The sequence below is a fragment of the Biomphalaria glabrata genome, chromosome 1 (genome assembly GCF_947242115.1).
Source record: "Biomphalaria glabrata chromosome 1, xgBioGlab47.1, whole genome shotgun sequence".
Classification (NCBI taxonomy): domain Eukaryota; kingdom Metazoa; phylum Mollusca; class Gastropoda; family Planorbidae; genus Biomphalaria; species Biomphalaria glabrata.
This window is the reverse complement of record NC_074711.1, coordinates 61,557,130-61,578,786: the sequence shown is the minus strand read 5'-3', so window position 1 is coordinate 61,578,786 and position 21,657 is coordinate 61,557,130. Positions and strand designations below refer to the sequence as shown.

Below are 21,657 nucleotides of genomic sequence, written 5' to 3'. Positions count from 1 at the left end.
ATTGAAATGTTTCAAATTTGGACATAATTTTATTTAGCGTTCATTGTGTATTTATCGTTATTAAATTTTATTTCTACTATCAATCAAACAAAAAACGCGAAATGACATATCCATATACATCTTACTTGTACGAAATCTTTTTAAGGAGGAAACTCGAAAAATTGCCAATTTCCTTCCTAATAAATTGAAGCAAAACATCTGCTTGGCAAATTGGCCTCTTTTTTTTTTTTTGCTTATTCTATCAGATTGTCTTTGACAAAATCAAATCATGTAGTTTAAAGTTAAAAGAACGATTGTTGTCTTTGGTACATGTGTAACTGATTTTTGTCACAGTTAATCAAGATGAGCCCTTCAGAAATCTAAAGGAAACTATAGTTTCTAGGACACAAAATGAATTTGTCTTATAAGTTGATCATCATGCATCCGCTTGGCTACCAGTCAAGGGGACTTCAGTTCGAGTATCAACTTTAGCTGAGGTGTGTTTGCTGAGCGACTGCGTGTAGCAAGGAAGACAGCTTCCACAAAAGAGATTAGGTCAGCGTGCACTGAGCCTGCTTAGAGCATGAAAGATGCTCTGTACAACAATAAGCGAAACTCTACACATTTGATGCGCAATTAATGTCTCTATTATTGCCCTACAAGCGAAATCTCCGAAAATGTTGATTCTTAAAAAGAACTAGGTCTACAACGTTTTGAATACATTTACCTTATAGGACATAGAAATGTATATATTTCCAACATTTTGTTATTTCATATTAGTGTATTTGGCTACTTTATATTACATGATTCTATTATTGCATATTTCGAGGTGTAGTTATTTTGTATTGGTCAATTGAGTTAATTCATTTTGGTCAATTTAGTTACTTCTTTTTGGTCTTTGTGAAATCAATATTCCGCTGCAAGTTTAAATTCCGTTTGATTTATAATGACCATTATGAACTGGACATTCGAAGGCGGCCTATGGGGGGGGGGGGACTCAAATTTGTCTCAACCAAAAGTTTAAAGACAAATTATATTGTGATTTAAAAAACAAACAAATAAACAACTAAACTATATAATTAAACAGAGATTTATCTCCATTTTTATCAAGAAAGCAATGTTTGAGGGGAAACAAAATGTATTCACAATGTGACTCCATTTACGTTTTAGTGAATATTATTTTTAGCAAGCTGTATTAGTAATTCCTCCCCCATTCATTGAGTTTTAGATTGAGGCTATGTCCTAAATCTGAATTGGGAGAATTCCAAAGAGAATTAAAAGATTGTTATCTCAATGTATCAATACACTTTGAAGATTTGGGTGATCGACAGGGGAGCTTACTGAAAGTTCGTCCTCATTGTTAGTCATTTCAATGCGATAGGAAATATTCCCTCGTTCAATGTTCACAATTAGAACACCGGTGATAAGGTAAAACCTCACGTGCCGTTTTAGTTAAGGGCAACACCGTGAACATAGCAAACAGTTTTTGTGGGCAAACTCACTTTCAGGAAACATAACTGAGCTGGCTCATCGCAGTGGAGTTATCTCACTTTGATAAACAGTACGGAGGGGAGGTGATAGATAACACATTTCAATAACACTTGATTAAATCCTAGGGGAATCGTTTTGTTAGATGTGCGATGGACGCAGAAAGAATCGAAAACGTTGAAATCAAGTTTGAGTCTCATTGAAATGTTACACTGATAGACACGTTTAGGGGCATTTGATAATATTTTTTTTTTAAACTATAAACAGATTAACATTTTTTTCTTCTAAAACCTCATTTTCAGGATGATTTTATCGTTTGCAAAATAGACGTCTACATTATCGGATATAGTACAGTAATAATTAGCTACAGTTTATATATGAACACTAGCTAATACCCGTGCTACACTACGATTGAAATAGCTTGTATATAGAGATATGTTTATTTTTCCCCGAACACTCTTAGCCAATCAATAAAACGGCCCGCATTACAACCCTCCCCCACCCCTACAAAATGTTCTTGCCCTCAAAATCAACAACATACTTTTTGGCCATTGTTTCTTCTAATGAAACGGATGTCCTTAAATTCTAAAAGCGAATAGCTATATCTTAAAATTATACCCGTGCTACTGTTAAAATAATAGGTATATTTGTATATCTCTTGAACATTTTGAAATCCATCAATAAAAGTTCCCGCATTACAACGCTACCCCCACAGTTAACACAATTTTCTATCTCGGTTTATACAAGGATGGCTGCCTGGACTGTCGTTTGGATTTATCGATGGTCCCGGGTTCAAACCCTGCCCGTTCCCGTCGTCCTGCAGGAGGTTTGGACTAGGAAGTAAACTATCTTCAACTCTGAAGGAGCATCCGAAACCTGTCAAACATTAAACAAACATTAAACAAACATTAAAGAAACATTAAACAAACATTAAACAAACATTAAACAAACATTTAACAAACATTAAACAAACATTAAAGAAACATTAAACAAACATTAAACAAACATTAAACAAACATTAAACAAACATTAAACAAACATTAAACAAACATTAAACAAACATTAAACAAACATTAAAGAAACATTAAACAAGTCCTCTTTATGTTTGTCCCTTTCCTCCTTCAATCAAACGGCCCGCAAGCTCAATCTATTATGGAGCATGCACAAACACTTCTTAGGTCCATCAGTTGTAGTCTTCTAATCTGCCTGCATTATAATGACTCTTCCACTCCCCCCCCCACACACACACACTATTTTAAATGAAACGTCCCTCCCCCAACAGTACACAATTGACCCTTGTACATTTAGCGACATCAGCCAGTAGTACAATAATATCACTTAATATTTTGCAATCTCAAATAGAAAGCCCTTATTCCCAACCTCAAACTTAACGCGCGTTTATGCTTAGGGTTAGGGTTTACTAGGCGTTAGGGTTAGGGTTTGGAAAAAAAATCGCCCCCCCCCACTTCAAAGTTCTGGATCCGCTAGTGCATAGAGATGCACCTCATTTGGAACAACCGATCTTCACAAGCCGTGTTATACAACCCTCCCCATACATCCTCGTATAGTCAATAGCTCTTATGTTTACTGTGATCATTTTTAGGACTTTTAATTCTTGTTTTAGAATAGGGGCCTGCTTGTAGAACTTCAACACATGATTACATACTACAGTCGGATTACAGTTCTTACATTTCAAATTGAAGTAATTTTCTCAACAAACACACACACTCTTTCATTAAGACACATTTGATAATTACACTGATCTAAGGATAATCCATCACAATCACCCTGAAATGTATCTACGACTTGCAGATAATTAGATTTAGGATCTAGAAATGTGAAGACATAGGAATACATAAAAAAGATGCAACCTAAGAAAATTATGCACCAAAAAAGTTGATAAGTGCTTAAAGCGGAATGAATTATTGTTTTGATTTGGTAGACATTGAAATGTCGGCTTTTAAAGACATATGTGGTAGAAATCATTTATGGTAAATGTAACCGTTAGGGCTTAGTTGTCTTAAGTAAACAAAAAAAAATAGGCTATATTTTCGTATTTTTTCGATTTTGACTGAATGAATGAGTGGTCAGGACAATGTATTTTATATATTAGATCTTACATCTTAGTAACTATACAAGAAAAAAGTATGGGGGAAAACATAAAAAAAATTGTTTAGCTTTTCTAGATGTTTCGAAACAATGATATGGGCGTGGGGTAAAAAAAAAGGCTATTAGTGCTAAAGATAGGCTATCTACATTAATCTACAATATAGAGTCAGAGGCTGGATTCTAGGTTTCAGAATCTCAAGACTTCGACTACTATGTTACTGAATCGACCATAATCTCTTTATTCCCAAGGAGACTAAAATATCAGATGGATAGGAAAGAATAGCATATGTATACATATGTCTCTCAACTTCTAATTTGGAGGTGTTACCATACCTTGATTCTGTGTATTTAGAAGTCTCAATTCTTCGACTATGGATCAATGTTCACAGAAGCTGTTATTCAGTGCTGGGTGTAAGAAAACCATGGGAGCTAGATCTATGTTTGAGTACTGTGCTGGTGATCACTAATTGCTACCTTGTCTAGCTAAATGAGTTAGTTGAAATAAAATTACTTTGTTTGTCTGTCCTCTTTTCTTCTCCCTCCTCTTTCTCTCCCTCTCTTTCTGGTACTGACTCTTCCTCTCTTACGCGGTCACTGTTGTTAATATTTGCCTGTGGTGATGCCGGCCTAAACTTGCCGCACTATCGGGGGAGTGTGTTTCTGTTGCTAGGCTAGGGAATTATGTTTTAGTGGACATGCAGGCACTTGATAGATGATGTCCAAATGTAATTCGGTGCAAATGGTTTTCCTGAGTCATTCCTAAGTCTAGATTTGTGTGCACATCTATGTCTCTGTCTGTGTCACTCTTCGCGCAGAGATGATGTCATTCAACCTTTGTAATTCATCAATGCAAGTTGGTGGTGTAACCCTCCATACAGATTTATATAGCATTCCGTATAACATACAGATTTATATGGCAATCCTAATAATTCTCCATACAGATTTATATAGCATCCCGTATAACATACAGATTTATATGGCAATCCTAATAATTCTCCATACAGATTTATATAGCATCCCGTATAACATACAGATTTATATGGCATTCCGTATAATTCTCCATACAGATTTATATGGCATTCCGTATAATTCTCCATATATTTGTTTGACATGAAATATAACCCTCCATACAGATTTGTTTGGCATGAAATATAACCCTCCATACAGATTTGTTTGACATGAAATATAACCCTCCATACAGATTTGTTTGACATGAAATATAACCCTCCATACAGATTTGTTTGACATGAAGTATAACCCTCCATACAGATTTGTTTGGCATGAAATATAACCCTCCATACAGATTTGTTTGACATGAAGTATAATTCTCCATACAGATTTGTTTGACATGAAGTATAACCCTCCATACAGATTTGTTTGGCATGAAATATAACCCTCCATACAGATTTGTTTGGCATGAAATATAACCCTCCATACAGATTTGTTTGACATGAAGTATAATTCTCCATACAGATTTGTTTGACATGAAGTATAACCCTCCATACAGATTTGTTTGGCATGAAATATAACCCTCCATACAGATTTGTTTGGCATGAAATATAACCCTCCATACAGATTTGTTTGGCATGAAATATAACCCTCCATACAGATTTGTTTGACATGAAATATAACCCTCCATGACGTTATGCTGAACACTGGATGATCTTACAGCGAGAAAGCCCAAAGGTATATGCTCTACGGTCTTGAATGTGTCTCACAATTAACAAAAAGACCTTTTAATTAAGATTAAACGCATTAACAGATTGTTGACCAACAGCCCAAAAAATGCAGTTTTTAGTTTCGTGGACCTTTAAAAAAAACTGTTGTTTTCTCGTGACATTATTATTGATTATGCATAAACGCAAAAACATAATTTTAACTAGAAAAACTATTTCATCTAATTGGTGAACTCAAACAAATTATTTTGTCGAATGTTGCATTTTTGCAATAAGTTCTAATACTTGATGTTCAGAAGGTGTTGTCCAGGAACATTGTTAATTAGCCCAGCTTTATGTGTTGGACATGAAAACATCAGATCAATGGGCCTGTCAGCTGGTGAACGATCCAAGGAAATCATTGACTATTGATAGTTTTGTATCTTCGACCTTGTAATGAACATGAAAGACTGATATATTTTTTTGGCCACTCGCTGGTGCTCCTATATATATCTGCGACTACTTCTGTGTGTGTATATGTCCTAGAACTGTTGGACTTTACTAGTAAATGAAGGCACTGACCTTCAAAACTACAATGATCATGCATTTCGTTTGAGATGAAAGCCCATGTGGCTTGTATGTCTAGGGCTGGGAAAGGGACAAGCAAAGGAAACCGAGAACTATGAACAATTCTGAACAAAGTTCTTACATTTGTTGTTGTGATATCATAAAATTAGTTGTTTTTTTTATCAAATGTATATTTTGGAAAGTGAATAAAATAATAATAATAATAATTCTCAAAACTAAAGACAGTTTCCCATTTGAAAGAATCCCAATATCAAGGTTAGGGTTTATGTACGTACATGTGTCTACAACAGAGGACAAGTTGGAACATATTGTGAACGATGTAAAACTTAATTGTTGTGACAACATGGAACTTTGGGTTTTGTTTGATGTGTTTTTGGCATTGTAATCTTCTACTAAAAAAAAAGTCATTCTTAAAAACTGTTAAGATTATGTTAGCAGGTGGAGACTCTAGGTCTAGTCTCGGCGGCGATCCTCAAAGTCTTAATCTAAATATATGGGGTATCTTATCTTTTCAAAGAACAAATCGGTTTTATTTCCAATGCATTAAGGGACTATAAATTCAGATTAGAATATTTTTTCACATTTTTCAAAAGGTCCTTTATAATAGAATGAATAATGAGCTGTAGGTCAGGAGAATGCGTTATTGCAGTGAAGAATGCCAGAAAACGCTTTTAGCGTCGAGGCTTCGCTCCGAACTCCACTAATAAATAATGAGCTGAAGATGTCAGGAAAATGCGTTTCTGCAGTGAAAAATGCAAGAAAACGCTTTTGGCGTCGGGGCTTAGCCCTGAACCCCACTAATAAATAATGAGCTGTAGATGTCAGGAGAATGCGTTTCAGCCGTGAAAAATGCAAGAAAACGCTTTTGGCGTCGGGGCTTAGCCCTGAACCCCACTAATAAATAATGAGCTGTAGATGTCAGGAGAATGCGTTTCTGCAGTGAAAAATGGTTAGGGTTAGGGTTAGGGTTAGGGTTACGCTTTTGGCGTCGAGGCTTCGCCCCGAACACCACTGATTAGTAATGAGCTGTAGATGTCAGGAGAATGCGTTTCTGCAGTGAACAATGCAAGAAAACGCTTTTGGAGTCGGGGCTTCGCCCTGAACCCCACTAATAAATAATGAGCTGTAGATGTCAGGAGAATGCGTTTCAGCCGTGAAAAATGCAAGAAAACGCTTTTGGCGTCGGGGCTTAGCCCCGAACCCCACTAATAAATAATGAGCTGTAGATGTCAGGAGAATGCGTTTCTGCAGTGAAAAATGGTTAGGGTTAGGGTTAGGGTTACGCTTTTGGCGTCGAGGCTTCGCCCCGAACACCACTGATTAGTAATGAGCTGTAGATGTCAGGAGAATGCGTTTCTGCAGTGAACAATGCAAGAAAACGCTTTTGGAGTCGGGGCTTCGCCCTGAACCCCACTAATAAATAATGAGCTGTAGATGTCAGGAGAATGCGTTTCAGCCGTGAAAAATGCAAGAAAACGCTTTTGGCGTCGGGGCTTAGCCCCGAACCCCACTAATAAATAATGAGCTGTAGATGTCAGGAGAATGCGTTTCTGCAGTGAAAAATGGTTAGGGTTAGGGTTAGGGTTACGCTTTTGGCGTCGAGGCTTCGCCCCGAACACCACTGATTAGTAATGAGCTGTAGATGTCAGGAGAATGCGTCTCTGCAGTGAACAATGCAAGAAAACGCTTTTGGAGTCGGGGCTTCGCCCTGAACCCCACTAATAAATAATGAGCTGTAGATGTCAGGAGAATGCGTTTCAGCCGTGAAAAATGCAAGAAAACCATTTCGGCGTCGGGGCTTCGCCCCGAACCCCACTGAGTAATCTTACAGCACTCCCAGACCTCCAAGCTTGCAAGAGAAAGGCCTCAACATGTCTGTTTTTTTTTTCTTTTTTTTTTCGTCGAAGCTTGAGAAACACTGTCTTATTTTATTATCATATATCGAATATATATATATATATATATATATATATATGTTGTACGCACGTTTATGCAAATGGTTAGGGTTTACTGGGCGTTAGGGTTAGGGTTTGGAAAAAAATCGCCCCCCCCACTCCAAAGTTCTGGATCCGCCAGTGGTGTACATTCAATTTTCTACAACAAACAACAATGGACAACCTAATGATAATGAAGTATCAACGATTTCTGAACAATTTTATGGACAACTTTAATCGTTAAAATACAAAAAATTCGCAAAAACGTTCGAAAGCTACTTGATATTAATTTCCATCATCATCATCATCATCATCATCACTACTTTGAGTTCCTCATGGAACATAGGGCCTCGACAAAAACACGCCACCCTCCACGGTCTCTCGCTAGTTTTTTTAATGGTTTCCCAGCTCTTCCCGGTCTTCTCTGCTTCTTCAAGTACACTGCGTCGCCATGTTCTTTTGGTCTTCATCTGCGTCTTGTTCCCTGGGGGTTCCACTCTAAGGCCTGCCTAGCTCTGTTGCTGGTATCTTTCCTAAGGGTGTGACCAATCTATCTCCACTTCCTCTCGAAGATCTGCATTTCTATATTTTTCTGTCCACTCATCTCCCACAGTTTGGTGTCTTCTACTTTGTCATACTAGTGTATTTTTAGGATATTTCTCAGGATTTGTTGATTGATTGATTTCCATAAGCAAAACTAATTAAATTCAAGGGACAATTTGTGTAGTGACAGAAACTCAGAATCGGCTCAAGCAGGTAAAAAGTCAGGTTTCAATTTTTTCAGAAAGAATATCAGAAACTATGAACTACAAACTATCAACAAGTAAAACTCTTTATCTGTCGGTATAAATAAAAAAAAAAAAAGAAAAGACGTTTTCGTGTCCAAAGTCTTACCAATAATGTTGTATTGTTAGTTCGACTAACGATTTGATATCACAGGATACGGAGATTTAGAACTTTAAAGATTTTAAAATTCATGAAATTCAATGAAAAAGATATAGAATATAAGAAAAATAAATAAATCGATCCATTTAAATTAACAAGTAAAGAAGTATTATTTTCCGTCTATATACTATACTATACTTTACTATAGAAAAAAAAACATGCCTAATAATCTAATGAAAAAACAAACAAACTACATGTGTACTTGTTACACATTTCAACATTATAGACTTCAACTATAGGCGTCACTGTAGCAGCGACACTCTGTCTCTGTCTTATCTCTACCTTGTTCAAGGACTTGGGTCAGCTGAAACTGATGAGATCTAACGAATGCCAAGAAAGTTGTCTGTCTATGAATACCATTCCTATGTTGGAACATGCTGAAGTGTGCATGAAGACAATAAAACAATGTAAGTCTGCACTCAGAAGGTGAGGATGTTGTTTTTTTTAAAGATATTTATTTGCTTTTCCCCAAATCGTGAATACATATTTGTTAAATGGTAAAGGACCTTGTGGATAAATGAGTGCCGCCACCCAACGAAGATCAAATTCAAAATACAGGATCAGAATCCAGTCCTCCAGTTACCTTTCACTCCTGTAATTAGTGCAATGTAAATGAAATAGGAAACACTGGCTCTGATTTAATAACTCGAGGATGACGTACATATTGATTAGCTAATCATCTCATTGGATGGATTTGAATCTTTGGCGGGAAAGTATTTCGGGAGAGACAAGACATCAGTTCTAAATTTACCCCAGAGTTTGTGTCCATTTGTTTCTTTATTATTAATATATATTTTTAAATGCTATTTTATTGCTGGTCTTCATCTATTACAAATTTAATTACATGACTAATCCAAACTAATTGACACAAGTACGCTTAATATAAGCTTTGTTTTTTTAAAAACGTATTTTTTTAATGTTGTTCTTGTCTTTTGTCACAATGTATTGACCTCATTAGTTCTTGTTTCGTTACATCGCCTTATGACCTACATTTGACCAGTGCGATCTTGTCCCCTCATTGTCGACCTCTAGCACATTGTGTTTGAAAGATAAAGACGTTAAGTGAATGACTTCATCTCTAGTGACACTGTAAGAACAGACGACTAAGTTTATATGCAGGTGGAGCTAGGAATCACCGCAGGGATGAACAAAGCTGTGAGACTTTACGGGAAGGAAGATCTCCGAGTGGTGAGCTTCTTTACAATTCCTGCTCTTCTTCTAGCATCGCGACATTATAAAAAAAATACTTTATAAGTTGGGTAGAACAGAACCTGAACAAACATGAACTCAGAGTTGTAGTGCTCAGGTGCATGTGTGTAAATTATTATTATAATAATGTCAATTTATTCGATTCCAAAAAGTAAAGATGAGTTCAGTGTTTCACATGACCTCGCAAACAGTTGCAACTTGCATATTTTGTCACATTATAATTACTGTAAAATGTAATACATTTTTGACAAAGCTTATATCAAGTCACTCTGTCTATCTGTCTGGTAAAAAGTGTGTACACGTTATGTCTCCCACACGGCCCACACCCAATCTCGGATCAAACTGAAATTTTACACAATTATTTCTTTTACCTGACAACACAAGAATCAATGAAAAAAATAAACAATTTATTTTTTTGCATCTTAAACAAGGGAAAGAAATTGCACTTGATTAAAGTGGCGGTATAAGCTGAATAAGTCCCCTCCCCTTTAAAGTAAGTTTGAAACTAACAATCTTCTATTTTCATAAGCGCCCCACTAGCAGAGTGTTTTGTTTGTCGGCTTGAGCCATGAGTTTGAATTCAGGTCGTTCCCTTTTTTCTTTGTTTTATAAATGCTTGAAAACCCGATTACGGTAAACTTCACCCAGATATCTCTTTCTTTCTCTCCCCATTTGGTCCATACAAGTGGTAGGATCATAGAGTAGTGAGAAAACTAAAACCTGAAATAGTGCTAGACAAAAACAAATGGTAAAAGTATTTTTTACCGCAAAGATTTATTATTGTTACTCTAGATCTATTACAAACTTAATTGCATAATCAATCCAAAATAATTGGTTTTTTTAAAGTATTGAATAAGTTGTAGTATCTTTAGAACCTGCCCATATTAATACACTAATACACACATCCCGCACCCAGACATTATCAAGGGGACTTCATTACACTTTGACTTAGAACTTCAAAGGGGAAAAATCGTAGCCTAAGAAAATAGAACAATAACTCTGTATACTCGATAAAAAAAGGCTACGTTTTTATCTAAAATATTCTAAAAAAAATAGAACTCTCTCTCTCTCTCTCTCTCGCTCTTTCTCTCTCTCTCTCTATCCTTTTTTTTAAATTCCATTTTTCCATCACCAAAACATACTCCATCCTTATATAGGAGTTGGAATAAAATGCCAAAGGTACTCATGGATTCTCTGGATATAGAATTCTAACTACATGGTCTTCATGGTGTTCAATGATAACAGATTCTAGCATCTACAACCGAGATTACTTTTCTGTTTATGGTGCGTGAAAAATAGAGTGTGCCTTAATACATCCTGGACTTGTACAAATAAAACATTCTATTTAGGGAAGCAATAATGTCATAAAGATATTGACACATACTTTGGGTACACTGCACAATTCTGACACTTTAGCCTCAGGATATGAACAGAGAGACGTAAATACTTTGGAATGAGTTGGCTACCTTAGCTCCATAAGAACGATCAAGGTAATATCATGTCAGCCCATTAATAAGGGCTGAAGCTTCATTAATTACTGTAATCTTTTTCAAAGGTAAAAGTAGACAACTCCAGTTAATTTGTTTTTGTTGCGGCCTACCAGTCGTAACAGCTGAAAAGGTTCGCAGCAATAATTTATCTTAGTTTTTTTTTTTTAAAGTTAATGTCACATTTGTTTATGTACTATAAAATCTTTTTTTTTTCATTCCAAAAGGAATTTCTACCGATTCCGGAGCCCCAAGAAAATTGTGAGTATATTTTTTTAAAATTTCACTTTGGTTTTTGCTTCTTTCTAGTTATTTCAGTTTGGCTGAAGGAAATAGCATTATGGAGATCTTCTAAATTACAAACGTTTCAATCAAGATAATTACTTGCTACGCGTGTTCATCAAATATTGGATGTTAGAGGCGTAAACTAAGTCATTGTTTTCCTGGCTGATTCAGGCAACCCGTTCCATGTGCTGGTGGTGCGCTAGGAATGTAGGAGCACTTGTACGAATTTGTCCTTGCATATGGGATAAGAAATGTGCAGACTGAGCTCTCGCTGAAATGTAACTTTACTGATCAATAAAATCAGAACTTTCTGAAACCTTAAACATTCAAATTATAAGAACAAATATTTTTTTTTACACTACCTCTTTCAAGCTCACAACTTCCTGGAGAAACAAAGAACCTGGACGCGGATCTCAGAAACGATTCTAACGATTTACCTAAAAATAAAAAACAAACTATTGATTTGACTTTAAATTATTAATATGTGAACTAAAGGGCAAAATATCTTGTTTATAATTGCTAGCCTAATTATTTCATTTTTATATTTAAAGACGTTCAGCTGAGACTAGCAAGCACAGGACTTTGTCGTACAGATGTCCATCTGTTTGACGAAGGTCAGCTTGACCACATTGTCATCAAGGACCCCATCACAATAGGGCACGAGATAAGTGGAACTGTCAGCAAGCTGGGACTTGGCGTGAGCGGTCTATCAGTAGGTAGGATCACACCATTCTATAGACCCAGTAAAAAATACGTGGCAACATGAAACGTTTGATTGGAATTCGAATTTTGATTTGTGTTTAATCTTGTCTTGCTTTATAGATTACACACGTTCCTCTATGTTCTAAGTGTGTACCTGTGTCCTTCTCGTCGTGTATGTTAAGTAGAGACTTCAAACTCTACAAACTCATTGGTTTTCATGCCTGAATGAGCCAATCCGCTCTTTGCTTTAAAGGCACAGGGAAGAATTATTTAAGATCATAGATTTTAATAAACCAGTTTAAAGAAATTAAACATAACAGGGAAATAGCATATAGAAAAAAATGGAAACTTGTACCTGGAGAGTACACTTTGAGACCCTTATTATAGGCTTTTAAAATCGTTTTTAATTATGTCTTTGTAAAAGTCGCGACGCCCCTATCGGGCTACTTCCTCTGGTTTGAGGCACTGTGCGGTCGCATTCTATGTACATGCCTATATCCAGCTTGGTTACCTGTGTAACAAACAGAAGTTATTCAATGAAAAATTTAATTCTTTTTCGATGAGATAATCAGATAGTCAGGACTCAAAACACATAAACATGTTGGGTTTTTTTGTAAACAAAGAAACAATGGTAGAAGAGTCGATTTTCAGTCTTATTTTGGTCAGGAAACTAAGCAGTACTAATTTAGAAACCCTCAACGATTTGTTATCGAAAAGAAGAGTACATGTTTTTATGACGTCATTTCTGTTGGCCCGTTGGAACTACTTTCATCGTCCGACTAGCTATTGACCATGTACCACGGTACACGCCACGTTGTTAGGTTGTCTGTGACAGAGATGTAGATCTATTGGAATGACCAGGTTACGTCTGCTTCAAAACTTTGTACTTCATAATACAGTCGAATCCATTTAATCGAGCCACACCGAGGCACGATCCTTTTCAGTCCTAATAACCGGCTGTTCCGATTAACCAAATTCGACTTGGATTTGTTTTAATACTTTAGATTTCAGTCCGAATAAGGGGCTTGTCCGATTAACAGGATTCAACTGTATTTACTAAAAACATAAAAGAGAAGTAAGATAAAAGCGTGGATAACGTTGTCTGGGTTGGCCATGATGTGTACAAACCTATGTCCCTCTAGATAGCGCTAAACAATGTCGAGTACTTTCTGCTGTGACCATAGTGAGCCCATACTTTATCTCAGATCAATCTGTTGTTTTATTATGACTAGCACTATCCCTTAAGGAAGACGTCGAGTGACAGAAAGCTAAACTTGGCTATGTCTGACTCGTTCAGTGTATCTCTTACCTTCAGGAAGGTTTAACTTCACATGAACATATTACGGTCTTGTGGTGACCAAGTTTGCAGTAATAACTTGACCAATGTCAATGCTTGCTTTAAAAAAATAGAAAAGAGAAACAGACAAAAACATTTATATCTACCGAGTCCTGATTTATGACAGAGCGGACTGTGTGCGTCTTACCTCAATCTGCTTAGGGGACTCCAAAAACTTCAAAGATTCCGAACTTAGCAAAAAAATTGTTTGCATTTATAAGAAATTAAAAAATTAGCAATAAGCATACAATTTGTAAAGTAACTATAATACATACACTACGGTCCCAGTTAGTATCCAAGGAACATTTATGCCAAGTGTTATCAAGATTGGTTTAGATTTCTACATACATACATACATACATACTGTTACGAATGAACAGTGACAGGTAGAGGTCACTATGTGTGACCCCGGCGAGATGACACAGCACCGAGTGTTATCTGGAATCTATGCATGTAAACAAAGTCAGGATGGGACGTGCCTCACGTGTTGTTCCAGAGGACGAACAGATTTACGAAGGGGGGCATTGTGACAAATGAACAGTGACAGTTAGAGGTCACTACGTGTGACCTCGGCGAGATGACACTGCAGCAGGCATCCTCTGGAATCGACATGTATAAACAACAACAGGATGTGATGTTTCCTCCCATGTTGTTCCAGAGGGTACTAGCAGTGTTTTTGCAACAATAGACAAGCGATTAGGGACTCTTTATAAACCAGAGAGTTCATGTGAAAAGAGTCAGTACAGTCGTCGATACTGTTCTCTACTGTGCGAGACAGTAGAAGAGAGTGGACTTGAGCCCAATGTTACAGTGACGAATTGTTATAGTTATAATTCAATAAAGTTATATAAAGCTGAAAGTTGAGTCGTCAAGTTCTTTGCAGTGTTTCTTTTATTTGTGTGCCTAGTACATTTAGCCAGAAAATCAGAAATACGTAACAATTGGTGTCAGAAGTGGGATGTTTTCTGGCTGAAATGTCTTCGAGGAAACTACTTAACCAGCTGTTGGTCAAAGAATTAAGGCAAGAACTTCGTGAGAGAGGTCTGCAGCTCAATGGTAACAAAGAAACACTAACAGAACGCCTAAGACAGGCCCTTATTGAGGAAGATCAAGATCCAGATGAATACATATTTGAATTAAACCCAGATATGACAGAGATCCTGTGTAACATGCAGGGCCAGATGGACTTAATGAAGGAGAGCTTCAAGAAAATAAACGCCATGAATGAACAAGTAAATGAACAGATGAGCTCTATGAACGAGAAGATTGACCAGAGAGTCAACACTGTGGAAAAAGAAATGGAAGAGATAAGGACTCATGTCCAAGAACAACTGAGTAAGGAACGGGGTACTAGAACAAAAACATTAGTGCCCGAAATCTCTGGGAAGATAAAGCCGCCTGTGTTTGATGGATCCATCTCATGGACTGTTTACAAAAGACAGTTTGAGGCAGCGGCCAAGGTTAATAACTGGAACACTGAAGAAGAGAAAGCGACTGCTCTGGTGTTAGCTTTAAGAGGGAAGGCAGCAGAACTGCTTCAGTCAATAACAAATCAACAAGATTACGCTGCCATTGTTAAGGCTATGGAGCTCCGTTACGGAGACGAACATTTACAAGAAGTTTATAGAGTTCAGTTGAAAACCCGACAACAACGCTCCAGTGAAACCTTGCAAGAGCTAGAGGCGGACATAGAACGTCTTGCTCATTTGGCATATCCAACAGCAGCACAAGACTTTCTGGACGTCATTATCACTGATGCATTCATTGATGCTATTCGAGATCCAGAACTGAAGAAGGCAATAAGAATCAGTGGTAAGCGCAAATCCAGCGAAGCTCTGGTCTACGCCCTCTCCTATGAAGCCGCCAAAGACGCCTCTAAGAATATCCATCATGGGCGTATGCTGGAAGTCCAAGAAGAAGATCTTACACAACTTCTCAGAAGGGTAACTGAAGTGCTAGAAGAACGCAGACCAAATAAGAAGCAAGAAGGACAGAATAGAACCAGTGTACGTTGTTGGAATTGTGGAGAACCTGGCCATCTACAAAGGAACTGCACGAGAAGATTTCCCCGACAAACAGAGTATCAGCACAGACCGGAGACAGATGCAAGGTCAGGTGCTCATGTCTACCAGGGAAACTAACTTTCGCCGGTTTTATGGGGCAAAAATCGGCGATCAAGAACATGACAGCCCCTGCAACTATAATTCCAGTCGCTGTGTTAGGGAAGAATAAAAGTCTGTACATCAATGGTAGAATTGGATCTCGAAATTACCGTTTTCTTCTAGATACTGGTGCCTCACGTTCAGTCATTCGTCCAGACATTGTCAAAAAGAACGAAATCAAGAGAGTGAACTCTTACTCCTTGAAGACGGCCAGTGGAGAGATGATGCCTATACATGGACTGACAAATATAAACTTTGAGCTCGGGCATCAGTCATTTATACATGAATTTCTGATCGCTAACATTACGGATGACTGTATTATTGGGCTCGATTTTATGCAGAAATGTGAATTCTCTCTGAACATCGGAGGTGGTACTTTGAAATGTGGTGATGTTGAGATTCCCTTGCTCGGGGATGAAGATGAAGAGAATGGTCAAATAAGAAGAATCCTTTTAACAGAAGATACAAGTTTGCCAGCTCAGTCTGAAGCAATTATCTGGGGAAAGTTAGAGCATGGTCAAACTGCAACGATGACGGCGATAGTGGAAGGCATTGAAAATGACAACAGCGGAATGGCAGTAGGAAAAACATTGGTCATTGTCGGAAAAGATCAAAAGGTGCCTGTCAGAATCATGAACCTCGGCCTACAGGAGAGACATCTAGAGAAAGACAGCCCCATCGCAATATGTAATACTCTTGACCTGATCAGAAACTGTAATAATGATATCACGATCGTTAATTCCACCAAACCTTTCAATCCACAAATTACCAAGCTCCTGACAGAAATGAAAGTGAATTTATCAGATGAGCAGTACAGCAAAGCGGAACAGTTGATCATGGAGTTTGAAGATATACTGCCATCTGATGAAACAGACTGCGGACGGACAAACATGGTACAACATCGAATAGACACTGGAAACACCAGACCGATTCGACAGCCACCACGTCGCTTGCCGCTAGCAAAGCAACAAGAAGCTATGGACATGATAGAGGGCATGACGCAGCAAGGAATCATTGAGCCCTCAAATAGTCCTTGGTGTTCGCCTATTGTCTTAGTAAAGAAGAAGGATGGATCTATGCGATTTTGTGTAGATTACAGAGCTCTGAATGAAGTCACACATAAAGATAGTTATCCACTTCCTAGAATCGACGATACTTTGGACACGCTTGCAGGGTCCCAGGTATTTTCTACTCTCGACCTAAAGAGTGGGTATTGGCAAGTTGAAATGCATCCCAATGATAGAGAGAAAACCGCCTTCTCTGCTGGCAATGGCCTCTGGCAATTTACTGTGATGCCATTCGGTCTCTGCAACGCACCAGCCACCTTTGAACGATTGATGGAGAGGGTTTTACGAGGACTTCATTGGACTACATGCCTTGTTTACCTTGATGACATTATTGTCATTGGCAAAACGTTTGAAGAGCACCTTGCAAATCTGAAGGAAGTATTTCAACGGATAAGAAGTGCGGGAATGAGACTCAGCCCAAAGAAGTGTTCCTTATTCAGGAAAAACGTTAAGTACCTTGGTCACATTGTGTCAAATGACGGAGTCAGCACTGACCCTGACAAAGTTGAGGCAGTGAAACGATGGCCTACGCCAAGTAATATCCATGAGCTGAGAAGTTTCTTGGGACTCTGTACATACTACCGACGTTTCGTGCCAAATTTCTCAAACATTTGTAAGGTCCTTCATCAACTGACAGAGCAAAAGAGGCCATTTATTTGGACATCTGAATGTCAAGAAGCTTTCGAGAGGCTGAAAAACACACTATCCTCATCACCAGTATTGGCCTACCCCATTCCAGGGAAGACATTCATACTCGACACAGATGCAAGCAACACTGGAATAGGCGCAGTCTTGTCCCAAAAGGTGGATGAAACTGAACGAGTCATCGCATACTTCAGTCGAAGCCTATCGAGAGCTGAAAGGAACTACTGTGTGACGAGACGTGAATTGCTGGCTGCTGTGGATGCAATAAAACATTTCCACAAGTACCTATACGGGCAGAAATTTATCTTAAGGTCAGATCACGCAGCTCTGCAATGGTTGCTTTCGTTTAAGAGCCCTGAAGGTCAGGTGGCAAGGTGGATCGAACGTCTTCAAACCTATGAGTTTGAAACTAAGCACCGAAAAGGGCAAATTCACCAGAATGCTGATGCACTGTCTCGACGACCCTGCAAAGCAGAATGTAAGCACTGCAAGAAGGCTGAAGAAAAGGAGGTAGCTGTCAATTGTCTTCGGCTCGGAGTAGATGTTTCCGGACCCTGGTGTGATAAAAGGATTCGAGAGGACCAAATGCAAGATGAAGATCTGGCTCCCATTCTTCTATGGAAAGAAGATGGACAACGGCCAGATTGGAAAGACATCTCTGAGAAGGGGGTAGCCACCAAGGCGTACTGGGCTCAGTGGGACTCGCTGACGTTAGTCAATGGTGTCATCAAAAGAGTTTGGGAATCTGCTGATGGAACATCCAATCGCCTTCAGCTGATGTTACCGAAGGTGAGAGTTGCTGAAGTACTGAAAGAGATGCATAATGGCGCTAGCGGATCTCATCTTGGTGTCAATAAGACTCTGGAAAAGGTTCGTCAGCGGTTCTACTGGTTCAGATATAGAGAGGATGTAGAGGAATGGTGTCGAAGGTGCGACATATGTGCGGCAGCAAAAGGCCCTCGACGCAAAACTAGGGGTCTTTTGCAACAGTATAATGTTGGTGTTCCATTCGAGAGGATCGCAATAGATGTAGCAGGCCCATTTCCTGAAACCAAGAAAGGAAACAAATACATCTTGGTAGTCATGGACTATTTCAGCAAATGGCCAGAAGCTTATGCCATACCAAATCAAGAAGCTATCACAGTGGCCGAAACACTCGTGGATAACTGGATCAGTCGCTTTGGTGTACCTAATGAGTTGCACTCTGACCAGGGCAGGAACTTCGAGTCCAAAGTTTTCCAGGAGATGTGCAAGACACTTGGCATCGAAAAGACTCACACGACAGCTCTCCACCCGCAATCTGATGGAATGGTGGAGCGATTCAACAGAACCCTAGAACAACATCTGTCTAAGGTTACTGATGACCGACAAGACGACTGGGACACCCATATCCCCATGTTCCTCATGTCATACAGAGGATCCGTTCATAGCACCACAGGATATACCCCAGCGAAGATGTTATTTGGTCGTGAGCTTCGTCTACCATGTGACCTGTTATTTGGGATTCCGAGAGATACGCCAGTGTCTTCAACTGAATATGTCACCAATCTCCGAAGACGATTGGAGAATGCTCATGTATTGGCCCGCAGAAACATCAAGACCAACAGTGACCTGATGAAAACGAGGTATGACAAACGGGCCAATACGTCGGGGTTCCATGAGAATGATCTAGTGTGGCTCTATAACCCACAGAGACGAAAAGGCAGATCCCCGAAACTCCAAAGAGACTGGGAAGGTCCATACCGTGTCGTAAAAAGAATAAACGACGTGGTCTACCGGATACAGAAAAGTCCACGGTCCAAGCTGAAGGTTGTCCACGTTGACCGACTCCATCAGTACCGTGGTGAAATAGAATCTGTTCGGGACGAACAGATCTAAGAAGGGGGCAGTGTTACGAATGAACAGTGACAGGTAGAGGTCACTATGTGTGACCCCGGCGAGATGACACAGCACCGAGTGTTATCTGGAATCTATGCATGTAAACAAAGTCAGGATGGGACGTGCCTCACGTGTTGTTCCAGAGGACGAACAGATTTACGAAGGGGGGCATTGTGACAAATGAACAGTGACAGTTAGAGGTCACTACGTGTGACCTCGGCGAGATGACACTGCAGCAGGCATCCTCTGGAATCGACATGTATAAACAACAACAGGATGTGATGTTTCCTCCCATGTTGTTCCAGAGGGTACTAGCAGTGTTTTTGCAACAATAGACAAGCGATTAGGGACTCTTTATAAACCAGAGAGTTCATGTGAAAAGAGTCAGTACAGTCGTCGATACTGTTCTCTACTGTGCGAGACAGTAGAAGAGAGTGGACTTGAGCCCAATGTTACAGTGACGAATTGTTATAGTTATAATTCAATAAAGTTATATAAAGCTGAAAGTTGAGTCGTCAAGTTCTTTGCAGTGTTTCTTTTATTTGTGTGCCTAGTACATTTAGCCAGAAAATCAGAAATACGTAACAATACATACATAGATACATACATACATACATACATACATACATGCATACATACATACATACATACATGCATACATACATACATGCATACATACATACATACATGCATACATACTGTTAGACACCTTATTTATATAGGTTAGTTATTTTAGTTATTTAGCGACGCACCATAGTAGACGCATATTGAACGGGACTAGTGACGTTTGGGATATGTTGGGTTAGAGACCGGAAAATCAGTTAGCGATAGAACATTCCAGGGTAACGACGTGTTTAGTGACAGAGACTTCTACTGTGGCCCTTTTATCATAATAAATACATGTTGAATAGTTCATCAGAGTCGACTACATCTCTTCACTAGTTAAAATAGATGTGCCAGTTCTTGTTTGTGTTGTAGTTCAACTGCACGTAATACACCCGGACAATTACACCCAAACGATTGCAGAGTAATTGGTTGACTTCAAGACAGCCTGAACTAGCAACATCACAGTGGCGACCCCGAACCTCGAAGCCGGACCCCTGTTGAAGCCGAACATCGAACCGGACTTCGAAGCAGAACGTTTACTCAGGTGAGGGTCGTGCACTCGAAGATATAAGATTTCATCGGAGTACGGCTGAACACAGCAGTATCGCAGAGTGACTTTGTTCTAGATCTACATACAGTCATCGCCTGTTTGATCGCACGTTCAACGAGCCGTTAACTCAGGGTGACCTTCGTCAGGACCGTAATCATCGCAACGCCTGATCTTCATATGCTGAATCGACCTACAGCCAGAGAAACCGTTCATTCATAACGGGTGAGAGATCGTTAGTGAACCTGTTGGACATATTTTTTCTTCGTCATAGGAGCCACATTGAGTATCAAGTTTTACCTCGTCAGTTTCGAGAAGGACAGTTTACCCGCTGTCAGAAGTATTGTGAGTACTACAAGTTTGGTAGCTAACTAAATCGAAATCGCTCTGTCGTCTTACCCTTGGAGAGATTCTTGTGGAGCAGTTTGCTCATTGAACCGGTTGCTTGCCACGTTTATAACGGTCACTGTGTTTAACCTTTGGAAGGTTAGTGAAGTAATCTTTATCAGTACTGAACATTGATATATCTAGTATTCGTCGGTCTAGACCATATCTAGACTTGTTGATATTGCAGTTGTGGAAACAGCTACATCCACTTAATCTCGTTGAAAACCGTTAGTCGTATAACGGAACGTCGTCGGAGGTGACCTTGGTCTCACCTAGTCTACATTGGACAGTTTGGTCTAGTGAAGCAGAGTACAACAGCAAACTTCGTCGTACTACCAGAGTAGCAGCAGAAGCAGTGAACTATTTTAGAGAACCGTTATTCGTCAGCCCAGATCAAGTCATCGTCAAGAAAGCCGTTATTCGTCAGCCCAGATCAAGTCATCGTCAAGAAATTCGTTATTCGTCAGTCGTCCAGATCAAGTTGTCGTCAAGAGACTGTTATTTGTCAGTAGTCGTCTACACAAGTCAAGTCATCGCCAGAAGAACCGTTAACCTATTCGTCAGTAACTGTGTACACAAGGTCGTCGGAACTACACATACGGTCATCAACAGTCGTCGAAGAAACTGGAACATTTTGCTGTGGCATAT

General features: G+C 39.0%; 1 protein-coding gene across 2 annotated transcripts in view; it reads left to right on the top strand.

Moving 5' to 3' along the window:
- The first annotated feature begins 9,728 nt into the window (after positions 1-9,728).
- Positions 9,729-21,657, top strand: part of LOC106072190 (sorbitol dehydrogenase-like) — a 28,104-nt gene continuing 16,175 nt past the window's right edge. For both annotated transcript variants that reach the window (XM_056006263.1, XM_013232531.2), the window contains exons 1-3: positions 9,729-9,886; positions 11,622-11,655; positions 12,231-12,395. In XM_056006263.1, the coding sequence (XP_055862238.1) occupies positions 9,812-9,886; positions 11,622-11,655; positions 12,231-12,395 (274 nt within the window). In that variant the 5' untranslated portion in view covers positions 9,729-9,811. The remainder of the gene's footprint in view (positions 9,887-11,621; positions 11,656-12,230; positions 12,396-21,657) is intronic.